Genomic DNA, 15,620 nt, shown 5'->3' with positions numbered 1-15,620 from the left:
AACTACACTAAAGAAAGAGAAAGGAGCCATCAGAAGGCTAGACAAGAATGAATAATAAAAACCTGTGACTGACCAGAGTCCCAACACAGCAGGGCCATGATTGGTCATCAAGTAAAAACAATCCACATAGAACCAATCAAAGATGCACCTGTTGGTGAGCAGCCTCCAAACCACATTCCAAGCAATCTGATAATTATTGCTTACATTTAGTTCCTGAGGCCTCTCAGCTTCTCAGGAGAAAAATCCTGGCAAAGGGGTTTTTCAGGAAATACATCAGTGGCAGTTGGGTGGTGGGATGAACCATCTCACCTTCAGGCAGAGCTCCCAGCACAGCCTTTTGCAAACCACAATGGGGATGTGCAGAGGCACAGTTGCCATCCTGGGCACCCCAATTGTGAAAGCAGAGCCAGCACAGCTGTGAGGTCAGAGCAGCGCCTGCCCAGCCCTGTGGCACGGGGACAGGACCCAGAGGGGCTGTGTGGCTGTCACACTGGGCAGACATCACCTCCTGCTGCAGCTGGGCAGGCAGAGCTGAGCCCAGAGCGACAGGGAGGAGGAAAGCTCACCAGAAAAACCATTGGAGTCTTCCAAAGCACTGGCAGAGGTGACTGGAGCTCAGCAACTGCCCCATGAGCTGGTATGAGGGGGGCTGCCCCTGCCCAGGGTGTCAGGCTGGAGCAGCAGGATGGAAGTGGGTGTCAGTGGGGTTGGAGCAGCACGGGGAAGCTGACAGGTTTTCTGAAGACCAGCCCTGTGATGTGTGAAGTCCCCTTTCTGTGGGCATAGGTCCCAGTTGAAGAAGAGACTCAAGAGAGAGGCATAACTTTTCTCTGGTTTCTTTTCCAAGAGATGTTGTTCAGGTTTATTTGGCAGGTGCCTTTGTCTGCCTGGGGAGAAATTTTCTGAGCCATTCTCATGCCATCTTCAGAGTGCACATTAGCTGTTTTTGCTGTGGGCAGGGGGCAGGATGGGAATGTCTGAGGGCCAGTGCCAGCAGAGGGGAGAGCAGAGGGTGTCCCTCATCAGCAGCCCAGGGCTCTCACTTGGGTGATGAAGCTTGAGCATTGCTTGGGCTGTGGGCAGTCTCAGGCAGAGCCCAGAGCAAAGCCCCTGGCAGTGGCACTGGCACACCAGAGCCTGAGCCTCCAGCTTTGGCTGCAGAAGGACAAACTGCTGTGGAGCCAAGCACTCAGGGGAGAGCCAAGCATCTGCAGGGAAGGGTTTTCCCAGCTCTGGCAAGAGACTGTGCAGGTGTGAGAGAGCTCTGGGACCAAAGTCAGGCAAAGCTCCTGTGCTTCCTTGTGGTTATTAATTGTGGTGTTGGGGTGGTCTCCAGGATGAAGTGAGAGATGAGAATTGACTCCAAGTTCTCAGAAGGCTGATTATATTATATTATATTATATTATATTATATTATATTATATTATATTATATTATATTATATTATATTATATCATATCATATCATATCATATCATATCATATCATATCATAATGATATACTAAAACTACACTAAAGAAAGAGAAAGAAGACATCAGAAGGCTAGACAAAAATGAATAATAAAAACCCTGTGACTGACCAGAGTCCTGACACAGCTGGACTGAGATTGGTCATTAATCAAAAACAATTCACATGGAATGGAACCAATCAAAGATGTACTTGTTGGTAAACAACTTCCAAACCACATTCTAAGCAATCAGATAATTACTGTTTACATTTCATTTCTGAGGCCTCTCAGCTTCTCAGGAGAAAAATCCTGGCAAAGAGATTTTTTCATAAAATATAACAATAACACGTCCTCGCTGTGAAGGGGTTTGCCTGAGGCTTGGTAATTGACAGCCTCAGGACTCCCTCTCTTTCAGGCAAAAGATGCTGCAGCTGAAGAAGAGCTTTAAAGTCTTCATCTTGTTGCTCTCAGTGGCTCTTGGTGAGTTTTCATGAGCAAACAGTGAGAGTGACAGCCTGGCTGTGCTGGATCCCAGCTTTCCTTGGGGCCATCATGTGTGCAAACTTCTGTGGCCCAGAGGGTGCCCTTGACTGGCTTTGGGACCACCAGTGGGAGCCCCAGGCAGTCTCACAGCCATGCTCTGGCTTGCTGCAAGGTTGATAGAGAAGGGCCTGTGCATTTCCAGAGCTGAACTGGGGATGCCCAGTGCAAGAGGAGCGATGGGCAGGTCCCTCTGCCAGCCCCTACAGCCTGGCCCTGGTGCTGACTGAAATGAGGGGAAACAGGGAGTGGAACTGGGGCAACAAGCACTGCAGACCCTGCTGCCATGTCCCCTGAAGGCTCTCAGCCAGAGGCACATCCTCTCTCTGCACCCTCATTCCTCACCCCCGAGCTCACCAGCAGGGAGCAGACAATGGGCCTTGGGGCTGGCTGCAAACCCCACTCCAGTGCCTGGTGGTGTGAATTGCAGGTGGTTTCTGTGGGACTGCCCTTTCAGAATGGTCACCATGGACAAAGGAACTCGTGGAGGTCAGTGACTGTGGTGGGACAGGCACCTCCTGCAGGGCAGGTGTTGCTGATGGTGGCTGGATAAATCTGAGGCTCTTCTGCTCCTACACAGCATGACCAAAGAAGAAGCAGATTGTGTAGTCTGCCCTAGGAGCCATGGTGGTTCTGGCAGTAAATGTTCTAATCAAGATTTTGGTGGCTCTGGCAGTAGATGTTCTAATCAAGATTTTTCTCTTTCAGAAGATGCAAAGTGTATTTCCATCAGGACTGAAAACTTTCTGGTAAGAGAGATTTCCTGAACTGGAGCTGTGTCTGTGCAGAATGTCAGCTGACCTTGTGCTACCTGTGCTCAGTTTCCAAACAGCAAAGGCTCCTGTACTTCTGTCCTGCCTTTGCCCTTTGCTCAGCTTGGGCTGGAAAGAAGCACTGGCAAAGCAGGGGAAGCCCATGTGTCTGTTCCCTGAGCTCAGGTGCTTCAGAGAAGGAAGGGGCTGCTTTGGCAAGATCTGCTTTTCTGTTCCTGCAGGAATTCACACACTTTGATTGAAACCCGAAAGCTGCAGAATCTGCTGGAAGAGATCACTCAGCTGAGGGTGGAGATCAGTACTTTGAAGGTGACCCTGCCATTTTGGGGAAAGGGAACAGAAAGAGCCATTTTGGGGCTGGGCAGAGCCCCCAAGAAAGCTCTCCTTGGTATTGTTGGTGGGTTCAGAACGTTGTGGCCCCAGACCCTGTTCCCAGCCCTTGTGGCTCCATCAGCAGCACAGTTTGCCAGCTCTGTGGGCATGGCTGGCCATGCATGGCTGGCACTGAGCTCTGCCTCTGTGGGTGCTGGCAGCCTGCTGAACTGTCCACTGATGTTGTCCTTTCCTGTTTGCTCATGGCTTTCCCAGGAGCTGAGCCAGATAGCTTTGGAACCCTGTGTCAAGACAGACTGGGCCCTCAAGAGCTCTGGTAAGGACATGAGCAGCCCAGTCTCCCTGCCCTGTGCCTGCCTGTGTCCTGCCCACAGCCTCCACAGGGATGTCTGGGGCTGTTCTGGGGGGATATCACAGAAATGACAATGTTCCTGTGTGGATGGAGGGGCTCTCTTCCTCTCCACTGCACCTGGGGAAGGAAAGGCTGGCTTGTGCTGTGCTTCCTCCCAGCACTCTTCACCCTGTGGAGAGGCAGTCACAGGCACCTGGCTGCTGTCATTGCCCCCAGGGCAGGGTGATGCAGGCAGGACAGGTGGACATGGAGCTGCCCAGTGGCACCAGAAATGGTGTCTGAGCACCAAACCCTGCCAGTGTGTAGCTGCTTGCAGCCAATTCCCCTCCCTCCCTCCCTTACAGGGGCCACCATTGACATACAAAGAACTTCCCAGACCTATGACTGCAAAGAGAGCTGTCTCTGCAGGATTTTACGCTTCTTCTGGACTGCCAGCCCTCCTGATACTATTCTGCAGGTATCTTAGCAGAGATCACCAGTTTTCTTCTCTCCTGTGAATTTGGGAACCATTCTTGGGGGCTCTCCCCTCAGCCCAGTGGTACTGATGAGGCCCACAGCAGATTGGATTCCTGAAACCAAAGGTGGAACATGGGGCTGGGCTTGCTGTGGTTCCTCTCCAGAGGGGAGTGGAGCCAAACTGAGCTCTACTGCTGCATTCTGCCCACAGTGCTTGGCCACAGCTGCCTGAAAGGACTTCTTTCTACCTGCTGACCTGTCTCCACTGTCAGCCCTAAGAAATGCTTTCCAGGGTGGGAGGCAGGAGGAGGAGGGATGCCCTACAGAGTCCCTGGGCAGACTGTGTCTGCTTGTCCCTGAGTAGGATGATTTCATAACCAGTATTCTCTGTTCTGCCATGCTGAGCCCACCTTGGCAGGCAGGAAAGTCCTTCTGCTTCCGTCCATTTCCTCACAGCCCCTTATTTCCAAGCTGAAACAGAGCCCACAGCCCCAATGCTTCAAGCTACAGGGGCAGTTGTGTTGGCCCACACATCACTGCTCTTGCATTCTGTTGCAGCCAAATATTTTCCCAGGAAACTGCTGGGCTTTCAAAGGGCATCAGGGCCAGGTTGTCATCAAGCTGCCAGCACGAGTCTACCTGACTGCCATCACACTGCAGCACATCTCCAAAGATGCCTCTCCAAGTGGGACCATCATCAGTGCCCCCAAAGACATTGCTGTCTTTGTAAGTCTGCTGGGCACTTCTGGTGGGGGTCTGGCCCTAGTGGGAGCTCAGGGCATGGTCCTGTTCTGGTGCATCCTCTGAGCTTTGTGTCCTGCACTCCCCTGAGCACTGCTGTGCTCAGTGCAGCACTTCAAGGGCTCAGGAGTCTGGGGATTTCTGCTGGTCAGAGTGACTTTGAGATATGTACAAGTCTCTTTTCCCAGCCCGGCAGTTGAAGTAGGAGTCAGGATTCTTCTGTTCTCATTCTCAAGCTTGTTTATTATTTCTTACCCTTAACATCCTTTCTCTGGCCTGCTGAGGTCTGTTCAGCAGGTCAGACAGAGGCACACTGACTGCCTTTGAAGGCAGTGTTGTCTTTCATACTAAAAACTACATGTACATCATTTACAATTACTTCCCAATACCTATCACTATGTTAGACACTGAGCTTCTACCTTAAACCAACCCAAAAGTGCCACCATGACAGCAGAAGATGGAGGCCAAGAAGAAGAAGGAGAAAGGCTGGACACACCCAGAGTCCTCCATCTTGCCTCCTGAGCCCCCATTCTAAAAACCCCCAAGATTCTATTTTTCACCCCATGAAAAACTAATTATTATTCTACTTAAAATCTCCTGACTTGTAATTCTTCATATAAAGTTGGTAATTTGCTCCATGGGTCAAAATCAAAGTCTCAGATGTCTTGGGCTCTGTGCCAAGGTCTCTGAGCCTCCTGTCAGGGGCTCGAGCCATCCAGGACAGCCAGAGAGATGTTCTGACACAAGAGGTTCATTCTTCTTAAGACTCCTTCTGGCCAAGCACCTCGGAGTTCTTGATCAAAATGCAAATTAGAGACTGAGCTCTACCCTGAGCTCTTCCCTAACCAACTGCCAGAGCCCTGGGAGAGGCTGGGTACATAAGGGGGCTGACCCAAGTCTGTACTTTCCCTCTGTGTCAGGATGAGCCTGACTCACTCTCCTTTGCTTTGCTCCCAAGGGAGTGGATGCAGACAGAGATGAGGAAACTCTCCTGGGGGTGTTCACCTACAGTGTGGAAAAAAACCCCACGCAGACCTTCCCTCTGAAGGTATGCTCCACACACGGGGGCCAGGGAGCAAAACAGGTTTGCTTGCAAGTCTGATGCAGGGAAGGTGCAAATGTTTCCTCCTTGGGCAGAGAGTCCTGGGTTGCTGCTGAAAGAGAACTGGGGGGGCTTGGAGGGCAGAGCAGAACGTGGTGGTGGTGGCTGAAGGACAGGGTCAGGCCCATGGCAACACAGCTCCTGAGAGATCCCTGGCTGCAGGCACTGCCTTCAGAAAAGCCAGATGCACATACAGCCACACCAGCCAAACAGCAAACACACCTTGTGCCGGGGAGAAACGGGGACAAGCGGTGGCAAAAGCCATCAGGCATCACTGTTGTTCCACTCTGTGCCCTGCTGACAAGCTGGACAGCGTCACCCCAGCACAGAACACCCCTTCTCTCCCATTGCTCTCAGTCTGCCAGGAGGAAGGCAGGCAGAGGGCATGGCAGGGGCTCAGTGGGGTGGCACACAGTGGGGTGACACACAGTTGGGGTAACATGTAGTTGGGGTGACACACAGTGGGGTGACACACAGTGGGGTAACATGTAGTTGGGGTGACACACAGTGGAGTAGCACACAGTGGGGTAGCACACAGTGGGGTGACACACAGTGGGGTAGCACACAGTGGGGTGACACAGTGGGGTAACATGTAGTTGGGGTGACACACAGTGGGGTGACACACAGTTGGGGTGACACACAGTGGGGTGACACACAGTGGGGTAACATGTAGTTGGGGTGACACACAGTGGGGTGACACACAGTTGGGGTGACACACAGTGGGGTGACACACAGTGGAGTAGCACACAGTGGGGTAGCACACAGTGGGGTGACACACAGTTGGGGTGACACACAGTGGGGTGACACACAGTTGGGGTAACATGTAGTTGGGGTGACACACAGTGGAGTAGCACACAGTGGGGTAGCACACAGTGGGGTGACACACAGTGGGGTAACATGTAGTTGGGGTGACACACAGTTGGGGTGACACACCAGCCCCATGCACAGGAGCACGTCCCCAGCCTCTCTGTCAGCACAGAGCAAGGGACAGAGGGAAAGGAGGAGCAGCCCCAGCTGGGCCAGCATGCAGAGGATGCCAAGGGCCTTCCCTTGCCCCCAGCCTCCCCAGCAGCCCTAGTAGCAGCTTCAGATATCGATTGCTTCTCCCAGCTTCTTTTGGGAGCTTGTGCCTGAGCAGAAACAGGGCTGGCAGGGTGGCACTGATTTCACTGTTGATTTTAACACCCCTTTTTTCCTTCTTCATAGAACATGCTGCTCCCCAGAGCCTTTTCACATGTCAAACTTCTTGTGAAAAGCAACTGGGGAAATGAATGGTATACTTGCATTTACCGAGTGAAGGTTCATGGAAAGATGGAAAACCAGAAAGCCTCAAGCCAGGACCAAGATAAATAAGAAAACACAAAAGAAGAAAGGGCAGGAGGAAGAAGGGAAATGGGGGAAATGACGTGGCAGCCCAATGTTGATTTTAGACAATGCATGTGGGACTGTGTCAGGTGAGTTTTAGGTAAGATATTAGGAATTATAGAATCATTTAATCCCCTCTGTTGAAAGGGACTCACAAGGATCATCAAGTCCCACTCCTGGCCCTGCACAGGACAGCCCCAACAACCACCCCATGTGTCTGGCAGCTGGCTCAGTGCTGTGACCAGTTCTCTGGGAAGTCTGTTCCAGTGCCCAACCACCTTCTGAGTGAAGAACCTGGGTACAGAACCTTCTGGGTGAAAAAACTTCTGGGTGAATCAGAATCTGCTGAGTTACAGGGGACCCACAAGGATCATCAGGAGTAAATCCTGCAACTCCTGGCCCTGCACAGGACAGCCCCAACAACCACCCCATGTGTCTGACAGCTGGCTTGGTGCTGTAGCAAATTCACAGGGGAACCTGTTCCTGTACCTGACCACGTTCTGGGTTCTGGTTCTTCACTCAGAAGGAGAAGGTTCTTTACCCCAAGGCTCCTCACCTGTTTCTTCTGGACAGTTACAGGCTCTTTGGGAGGGGTAGGCAGGACAGAAGAGTTGCAGGGGTCCCTTCCATGTCAGGGGTTCCATGATTCTATGATTCTGTGATTCTGTGACCACTTGTTTCCAACCCATCTCGTGTAAACCCCTGACACAGAGCTGTGTGTGTCCTATCCCAGAAGCAGAGTGGAAGCCACAAGTCCAGGGTTTCAGACAATGGCAGAATGCATGGAAACCTCTACTCCTTGCCCATGGATGTGCAGTGAGAGACTAATTTGTGCCAGAGCCTAGCACTACTGACTAAAACAAATAAAGCCATCGGTCCTGGGAATTGAACTTCAACCTTGGTTTGATGAGTAGAACTGTAAGCAGTAAATAAGGAAGCAAAGAATGGGGACTCCACCACCTCCATGGGCAGCTCCTTCCAAGGCCTGAGCACCCTTTCCATGGAGAAATTCCTGCTGATGTCCAACCTGCCCCTTCCCTGGCACAGCTTGAGGTTGCTCTCCTCACCCTGTCCCTGTTCCTGGGAGCAGAGCCCAGGTCCCCCCTGGCTGTCACCTCTCAGGAGTTGTGCAGAGCCACAAGGTCCCCCCTGAGCCTCGTTTTCTCCAGGCTGAGCCCCTGCCCAGCTCCCTCAGCTGCTCTTCATCAGACTTATGGCATATGACTTTTAGCTAGGAATTCTCTGCAAACCCCTTTGTAGCAACCTCGTGCTAGTTTATTGTCACTTAAGTTAATCCAGGACAGGGATTTAATTTTTTTTGTTGCCAAAAATTCAGTAAAATAAAAAAAAAAACCTCCTTAACACCAATGTAGCATTATAATGCAGAATTCTTTATTCAACCAGATGCACAGGGGAATAATTCCTCCCAAAGCTGTGCATGCTAAGTACAGGAAAGTTTCTGTTTATATTCTGTATTTTTTATACATATTCATTGATTGTCCCAGACTAAACATACATATGATACATATGATTATACATCTGATTTTTATACATCTATTTTTTCATACATGCATATGATTTCCCCAAAATCATTAACGTATTTCCCCATTCATTCTTCTGTCCTGGTGCTGTCTCTGGTGGTCCCTGGTGGTTGTGGACCTCAGTGTTCCATGGTGACCTTGCTGAGCTGGCAGGACACTGAGGCAGGTGAATTTCCAGTCTCCTTACACAATGGGCATTGTGCAGTTTCCACAGGCCAGTCATTCTGGAACAAGCTTTGTGTTAGCTCACCAGGTGTAGGCCATTTATCATCTGGTAACAATTTTATTTATGGCATTATCTCCATCCTTCCCGTTAACCCACAGTGTCAAATTAAAAAAGGCAGGACTTTAAAGTGAGGTAAAAAAAAAATCAACTCAGAGAAAAAATATTCTTCCACATTACCAATTTATGGAAGTAGCTCACTCTACTCAGCTGAGCTTCAAGTCAGTTGCTGGGGAATCCCCTGGCAGCAAAAGCTCTAACAAGTGTCACTGTCACCTCCTGTATGAATCAGACAAGTAAAGCAATCCTACATGGCAGCACCAGCAACTAGTAAGGAAGCCAACTTCAAACTATGGCACACAAAGAGCAGTGAACAGCTGAGCAGTGAACCCTGCTGCAACTAAAAGCTATTCAGGTGTTACGTTTCCACAAAGAATTCCCACTGTTCCTTCAAATAATATAGGAAAGCTATTATTGTGAATGTTAGGCTCTTTTTTTCCATTTTAATTCTTATCCGACAGTTGAATCTCAAGTCACAAAGTTGTGCAAAACTTTGTTTAAAAAGTCCAACCTTCTATACAATGTGGGTCTTGGAAACAAATTCTGGACTATGCAAGGGTAAATAAAATTCCAAATACGTATTTCACAGTTATTTACAAATTTTGTAATACCTGTCACTCGTTTCAGAACCATTTACTCAAGGGTAAAGCCAAGCACTGAAATTTTACACTAAACAAACTGTCTCCAGGAAACACATTCTAAAAGTACCTTAGTAAAGGAGATCCCTTTCCCAGACACAATAAAACTTGCCTGGAATAAACCACAGTTGTCACTGAAAATGCAGGAAAAACAAAATTCTCCAACAACATTTTTAGTCTTAGAGAATCAATGCATTATTTCATTCTGGCCAGGATGTTGTTCTGGCAATATGTGCAACAGAAATAATTTCATCCACATAGCCTGGGTTGTGCAGAGAAAATCCATGACACATGAATTTTACCAGATTTTTCATAACCTTTATACAGTTAAAACCCATTGGTTCAAAGTTCATTGGTTCCAAGTCACACAGTTTGTAGTATTTGGTTTCTTATTGGTTACAGATCTCTCTGACTGATGCTGATTAGGTCCTCATTCTTATCTATCTCTCATCTGTCTTTTCTCAGACCATGTGTCTCTGACCATGCCAGGAGTGATGTTTGTTGTTAAGACAATTCTTGATGGTTTTACCTTTTGTGTATCTTCTATGCTACCCCCAGCCTGCAGAGATGTTAAACTCATCAGGCCTGGAGTGGTGAAACAGTCTTTTGAAAAGAAATTTCAATTCCTTTCAATTTGGGCGAAGGCAAACAAAACCCCTGACTAAAGTTATACAAAAAATTTTAAACTTGGTATAATTTCCAACAAGAGGGACCCCTGTAAGCTCCTCACTGAGCTGGAGGGTTGTAGAGGCATGGACTCCTTTCTTCCCTGGAATCCATGGCAAATGTGAAGCCTTTGCAGAATTCCCTCCAACTTAGGTGTGATGGCAGTTGATATAATAATACATAAAGAAACCAGTGAAATTATTTCTCCTGCCAATCTCCTCTATGACTGCTAGAGAAGAACAAGGAAGCTCTTCTATTCAACACCGCATCCACAATCCCCTCCCAGAATACTCTGTTAAGCCTCAATCCTTCCTTCTTCAAAGCTGTATGGCAGCATTGTTAGCATGAAAGGATAAGGAGCTTGTTTTGGAGCTAGAGGAGGAAATAAACCATAGAGGACCCTTTCAAGGATTGAGAAGCCTGAAAATATGTAGAGGAATGTAATGCCTGCATCCTGAGTTTCTCAGCCAATGGTGGTTTGGCTGCCAAGCCCCACACAGCCACTCCCTCGCTGCCCTGAGAAGGATCAGGGAGAGAATCAGAAGGGTTAAAGCTGGAAAATTCGTGGGTTGGGATAAAGACAATTTAATATGGAAGGCAAAATCCACATGTGCAAACAAAGCAGACCCAGGAATTCACTCCCTGTTTCCCATGGGCAGGCAGGTGTTCATCCATCCCATGGAGAGCAGGGTTCCAGGACGCGTTACAGCGACTGGGGAAGGCAAACACCATCACTCCAAACATCCCTCCCCTCCTTCCTTCTGCCCCCCACTTTGGGTACTGAGCATGGTGTCATATGGCCTGGACATGCCTTTGGTCACTTTGGGTCATCTGTCCCCGCTGTGTCCCCTCCCAGCTCCCCACACACCCCCAGCCCCCTTGCCAGCCTGGCAGTATGAAAAGCAGAAAAGGTCTTGGCTCTGTGTGAGCACTGCTCAGCAATAACAAAAACATCTCCATTATCATCCCTACATTCAGCACAAATCCAAAATACAGCCCCATGCCAGCCACTGGGAGGGAAATTACCTCAGCCACACCCAGCACAGTCATCTTTTGTTATTTCTTCATCAGACACAATAATATGAGAGCTACTCAGCTGTGCCATATCTTCTTATCTTTATGTCTTTGATAACCATTGCCTCTTTTTATTTTTACCTTTCAAGATCTTTTCTTATCCTTATTTTCTTGAGCTTTTTGATGCATACAGTAGGAGAAAGAAAATTGATGTCAAAGGCAGCCAATGTAGTGGTAGTGACCACTTGAGGTAGTGACCAATGAAGTTAATGTCCAGTGATCAGCCATGGCTTGTAATATACAGTCCATGCAAACAAAAACATAATAAATCTTGTTTCTGTTGTATGTAGTTTATTGTTCAGAAATATTTTACAAGGGATAGTAGGAAGCTGAATTAAGAACATAAAGTTGGCTACTCCTTCTTCACCTCCTTCACAGGAGGTTCTATTCAAGGGCATTTTTCATGGTAGATTCTTAACTCATTGTCATTCCCAGTAAATTCTTTTTATCTCAACCTGGGATTGGAGAAGGTGAGAGGAGCAGCTTGTAGACTTTTCAATGGGAGTACTAAATTGGGGAATATTATTGCTAGACCATGATGGGGGATGCAGCCAAGACAACTGACCCCCAGTGACCACAGCATATCCCAGATCATGAGTAGTGTCCTGCTCAAAGTATAAACCTGAGGGAAGAAGAAGGAAGGAGTGGGATGTTTGGAATGATGGGGTTTGTCTTCCTGAACCACTGCTAATGTGGTGGAGCCTGGTTTCCTGGAGGTGGCTGAACATCTCCCTGCTGATGGGAAGGAGTGTGTTTCCTCTTTATTTTGCTTTTTCTTGCATGTGTGGCTTTTTCTTTCCCCATTAATCTGCCTGTGTCTCAACCCAAAAGCTTTCTAACTTTTACCTTTCTCATCCCACCAGGGTGGGAGAGATTGAGTGACTTATCAGATTGTTGGTGTTAAACCATGACACTAACACCAGGGAACTACAGCCATGACAATTGGAATAACCATGACACTCACCAGGGAACTACAGCCATGACATTTGGAATAATATCCAACTGAGGATTGCTGGGGTGTCTGGGGAAAACATATGCCTCAGTCTTGAAGGACCAGTGAAATAAGTACTGGCACCTTACAGGAATTTTGGAGTTCTTTTGGAGCTTGTTTTGGAGTTTGGCCCACTTCCTTATTGGCTTGTTACTGTAAAGACTGCCCAGACTTCCCAGATACGCTTGCTCAACCAGCTGATCCTCCCCCTGGGAGCACGAATAAAAGGCTGGCATTGCCAGCAGTCCTGGCAGACAGGCAGTTCGAGCTGCTTTGGCACATCTTGCTGTGGACTGCAAGATGAGAAAGTCAACGCTCTTCCTTGGCTTTCTTCTTGTTTTCCTTAGCCTGGCTCTGCCAGGCACCCAGGGAAAAATAATTCCCAAATGTGAGATGGTGAAGATCCTGCGTCGGAATGGCTTTCAGGGCTTCGAAGGCACAACTGTTGCTGACTGTGAGTATAATGAGAATGAGCTGCCACAGCACTTCTCTGCCTGTACCACCTTTGTCCCTCTCTTCTTTTTCATCTTCCAGCACTACTGTTCTGTCCCTCCATTTCTTTGACTTCATAGTTTTGTCCTCCCCTTCCTTGCTCCCTTCTATAGTTCACACAGCAAATACCCATCTAGAGCTTTGTCCTTCCAAGAATTTACCCATCCAATTCTCAAGGTTATGATATCACCAGTTCAATTACTTCTCCTGCACTTCATTCATCCTGGATACTTTCATATCTTTCCTCTTATTTACCCTCAGCATTCCTTAATGTTCTTCTCTGGGATCTCTCTTCCTCCTGCAGGGATGTGCCTGGTGAAATATGAGAGTAGCTATAACACAAAAGCATACAATGACAATGGCCCAAGCAGGGACTATGGCATCTTCCAGATCAACAGCAAGTACTGGTGCAATGATGGCAGGACCCCTGGATCCAAGAATGCCTGCCGCATCAGTTGCTCAAGTAAGTGGTAGGACAGAACAAAGAACCTTTCTTTGTTCATTCCATGAAAGCACCTGCCTAGCAGCTGCTCTGGGCATTTCTGTCTGTGCTTCCCCCACCCATCTTCTCAGTGCCCACCTTTCCTTCTGCCAGTCTGTCCTTGCTCTCCCTCTGCCCTGCTTTCCTCCACACTGATGTTTTCTCCCTTCTCCACAGAACTGCAAGATGATAATCTTGAGGATGACATTCGGTGTGCCAAGAAGATTGCCCGGGAGGCTCATGGCCTCAGTCCCTGGTAAGGATATTTGCAGTGGACACTGGGGCAGAGTGGGCAGAGCAGATCAAAGACAGTCCTGCTATTGACTGAGGGAGGCAGGGGGATCAATGGATGGGAAGCTGGATTTGGTGCAGTTTAGCACAGTCCTTCCCCTAAAGCTGAAAGGAGAAGATAGGAATCCTGCCTCACAGCATCTGCTCTAATTCCCTAAATTTCCCTCCTCTCCCAGAGATCTCCTTTTTGTTCTCTTCCCCTTCCCCCAGCTTGCTTAGATTGAGCTCATAATAATTTCCATTTATTTGTAACTTTCAGATGGGATTAATTTATTTGTAACTTTCAGGGAAGAGTCTTCATCCAGGACTCTCAAAGATTAACCAACTCTGTTTTCATGACCAATTCAATCATAATCTAACTCCTCAAATTACTGTGTGTAATGTATTTGTTTTTTCAGGTATGGCTGGAAAAACAATTGCCGGGGCAGAGACCTGAGTTCCTTTGTCAGGGGTTGCTAAATCGCTGCACAGGTGTGGATCATTTCCTCAGGACCACCAGAGATGGAGAATGACAGCGTTTGGAGAGGAGGCCAGGGAAACGCATGGGTGTGGGGAATTAAAAGCAGTATATTATTAAGATAGAGTGGGTACTGGCTAGTGCTAACTTTGGAGGCTTTCACACTGCTGCAATGCAAACAGAGAACTTACAGCTCACAGCTTAATAAAAACAGGCATAGCAATTAGCCACGACAGAGTTTCAGCCTTGATTTACTTGCATAATCCTGACTCAAGATTTTGTTGCCCTAACAGGGTTTACCAAGATTTAGGGTTCCTCTCTCCTTTTGTTTCTTTCTCTGTTCTCCTTCACCACTCCCTTCCTCCTCTCCTCCTTCCCCTTTATTTTTTTGCCCATTCCTATTGGAGTGTCTGTAGTGAGGAAATACAAAAGTTTCATTAACATTGTGTAAGATGTGCAGAATTATGTTGCCTTATGACCAAGACAATCACTGATTGAGACAGACCATGGACAGAGAGAGAAAACTATGCTGAAACATGACATTGCTCCTTAAATTAATCTGAGCATCTGCCCCTGGCTGGTATGAGGGATAGGGCACTGAAACATTTGGGCATCTGGCCTGAGGGAATACAGCATTTCTTATCATTCTTTGAGGAAGTCAATCAAACACAGTCTAGAGTGCAGGCAGCAACTCTGTGAGGAAATGATGGGTTGGAAAGGCTGTTAGGGAAGGGAAATGTTTTGCTGTTTAGTTTACAAGTCCTTTTTCCAAATGAAAGCTGGATTCAGAAACACGGCATGAATGAAAGGTGCTAACACTGGAAAAAACATGTTTACTGCTTCATGTGCTTTCTGCTGTTGCTAGGGGAGCAATGACTTCTTTGGTGCTTATTCAATAAAGGGATGTTTAAACTCATGTCTTGTGTGAATGTATAAACCAACCATTAAAGGCATGTTTGTTTAGATGGCTGCATCTTAAAAAAAAAAAGCTCAAAGTAAGCCTTGCTTGAAGTCCCTCTTCCCCTTTCCCCAGTGTTGGAGGTTAGGATTTTTCATTTTCTTTCTCTCATGGAATTTTCCTCCCATTTGTTGCCTAAGAGATGGGAGCACAGATTGTCCTGGGGAAACTCTCAAACGAAGACACAGATATTGGAGAGACAAAAGATGTGGATAAAGTGGCCAGGGAAGGGGTGCAGTTTGCAGTCTCTTAGCTGGGGGGTTTCTCTAGGGAAGGGCAGACATGCTGCAAGATTTTGGCTGGGGGATCAGGGTGAAGCTCAGCTCTCTTGTGCTCTCTCTTGGGACCACAGTGGAGACAGGTGGGGTTTTGGTGCTGGACTGTTGCTGCCCAGAGGATTTGCTGCCTCTGTGCAAATTTTGTCCTGCCCTGCTTCTCCTTACCGTGGGTGAGAGTTTGTTTGCAAGGAACTGGGACCTTTCCATCACCCAGCCTCACTGGGAACGGGTCCCCAACCCCATCTCCCTTAGAGTGAGATATGTTATAAAATAATTTGTGCTAAAGGAAATGAAACCCCAGCATTTTGTGTACAAAGCCAATGTCAGGCAACAAGCAGTAATAGGCTACGTGATAAGAATGG

General features: G+C 47.9%; 2 protein-coding genes across 2 annotated transcripts; both read left to right on the top strand.

Annotated features, from left to right (window-relative positions):
* Positions 1-1,337: 1,337 nt before the first annotated feature.
* LOC118696190 (sperm-associated antigen 4 protein-like) lies at positions 1,338-7,096 on the top strand. Its single transcript, XM_036398172.1, has 7 exons — positions 1,338-1,342; positions 2,981-3,068; positions 3,348-3,408; positions 3,789-3,901; positions 4,459-4,626; positions 5,600-5,689; positions 6,950-7,096. Exons 1-7 carry the CDS (start codon positions 1,338-1,340, stop codon positions 7,094-7,096), a joined length of 672 nt encoding a protein of 223 aa, XP_036254065.1.
* Positions 7,097-12,574: 5,478 nt separating this feature from the next.
* On the top strand, positions 12,575-14,938 carry LYZ (lysozyme). The gene is made up of 4 exons (XM_036398339.2): positions 12,575-12,755; positions 13,098-13,256; positions 13,452-13,530; positions 13,964-14,938. The coding sequence occupies exons 1-4, from the start codon at positions 12,602-12,604 to the stop codon at positions 14,022-14,024; spliced, it is 453 nt and encodes a 150-aa protein (XP_036254232.1). The 5' UTR covers positions 12,575-12,601; the 3' UTR covers positions 14,025-14,938.
* Positions 14,939-15,620: the final 682 nt, after the last annotated feature.

Source organism: Molothrus ater, chromosome 25, assembly GCF_012460135.2.
Source record: "Molothrus ater isolate BHLD 08-10-18 breed brown headed cowbird chromosome 25, BPBGC_Mater_1.1, whole genome shotgun sequence".
NCBI classification, from domain to species: domain Eukaryota; kingdom Metazoa; phylum Chordata; class Aves; order Passeriformes; family Icteridae; genus Molothrus; species Molothrus ater.
Note: the sequence above shows the minus strand (reverse complement) of the source record. Positions and strands in the feature narration are given on the sequence as shown.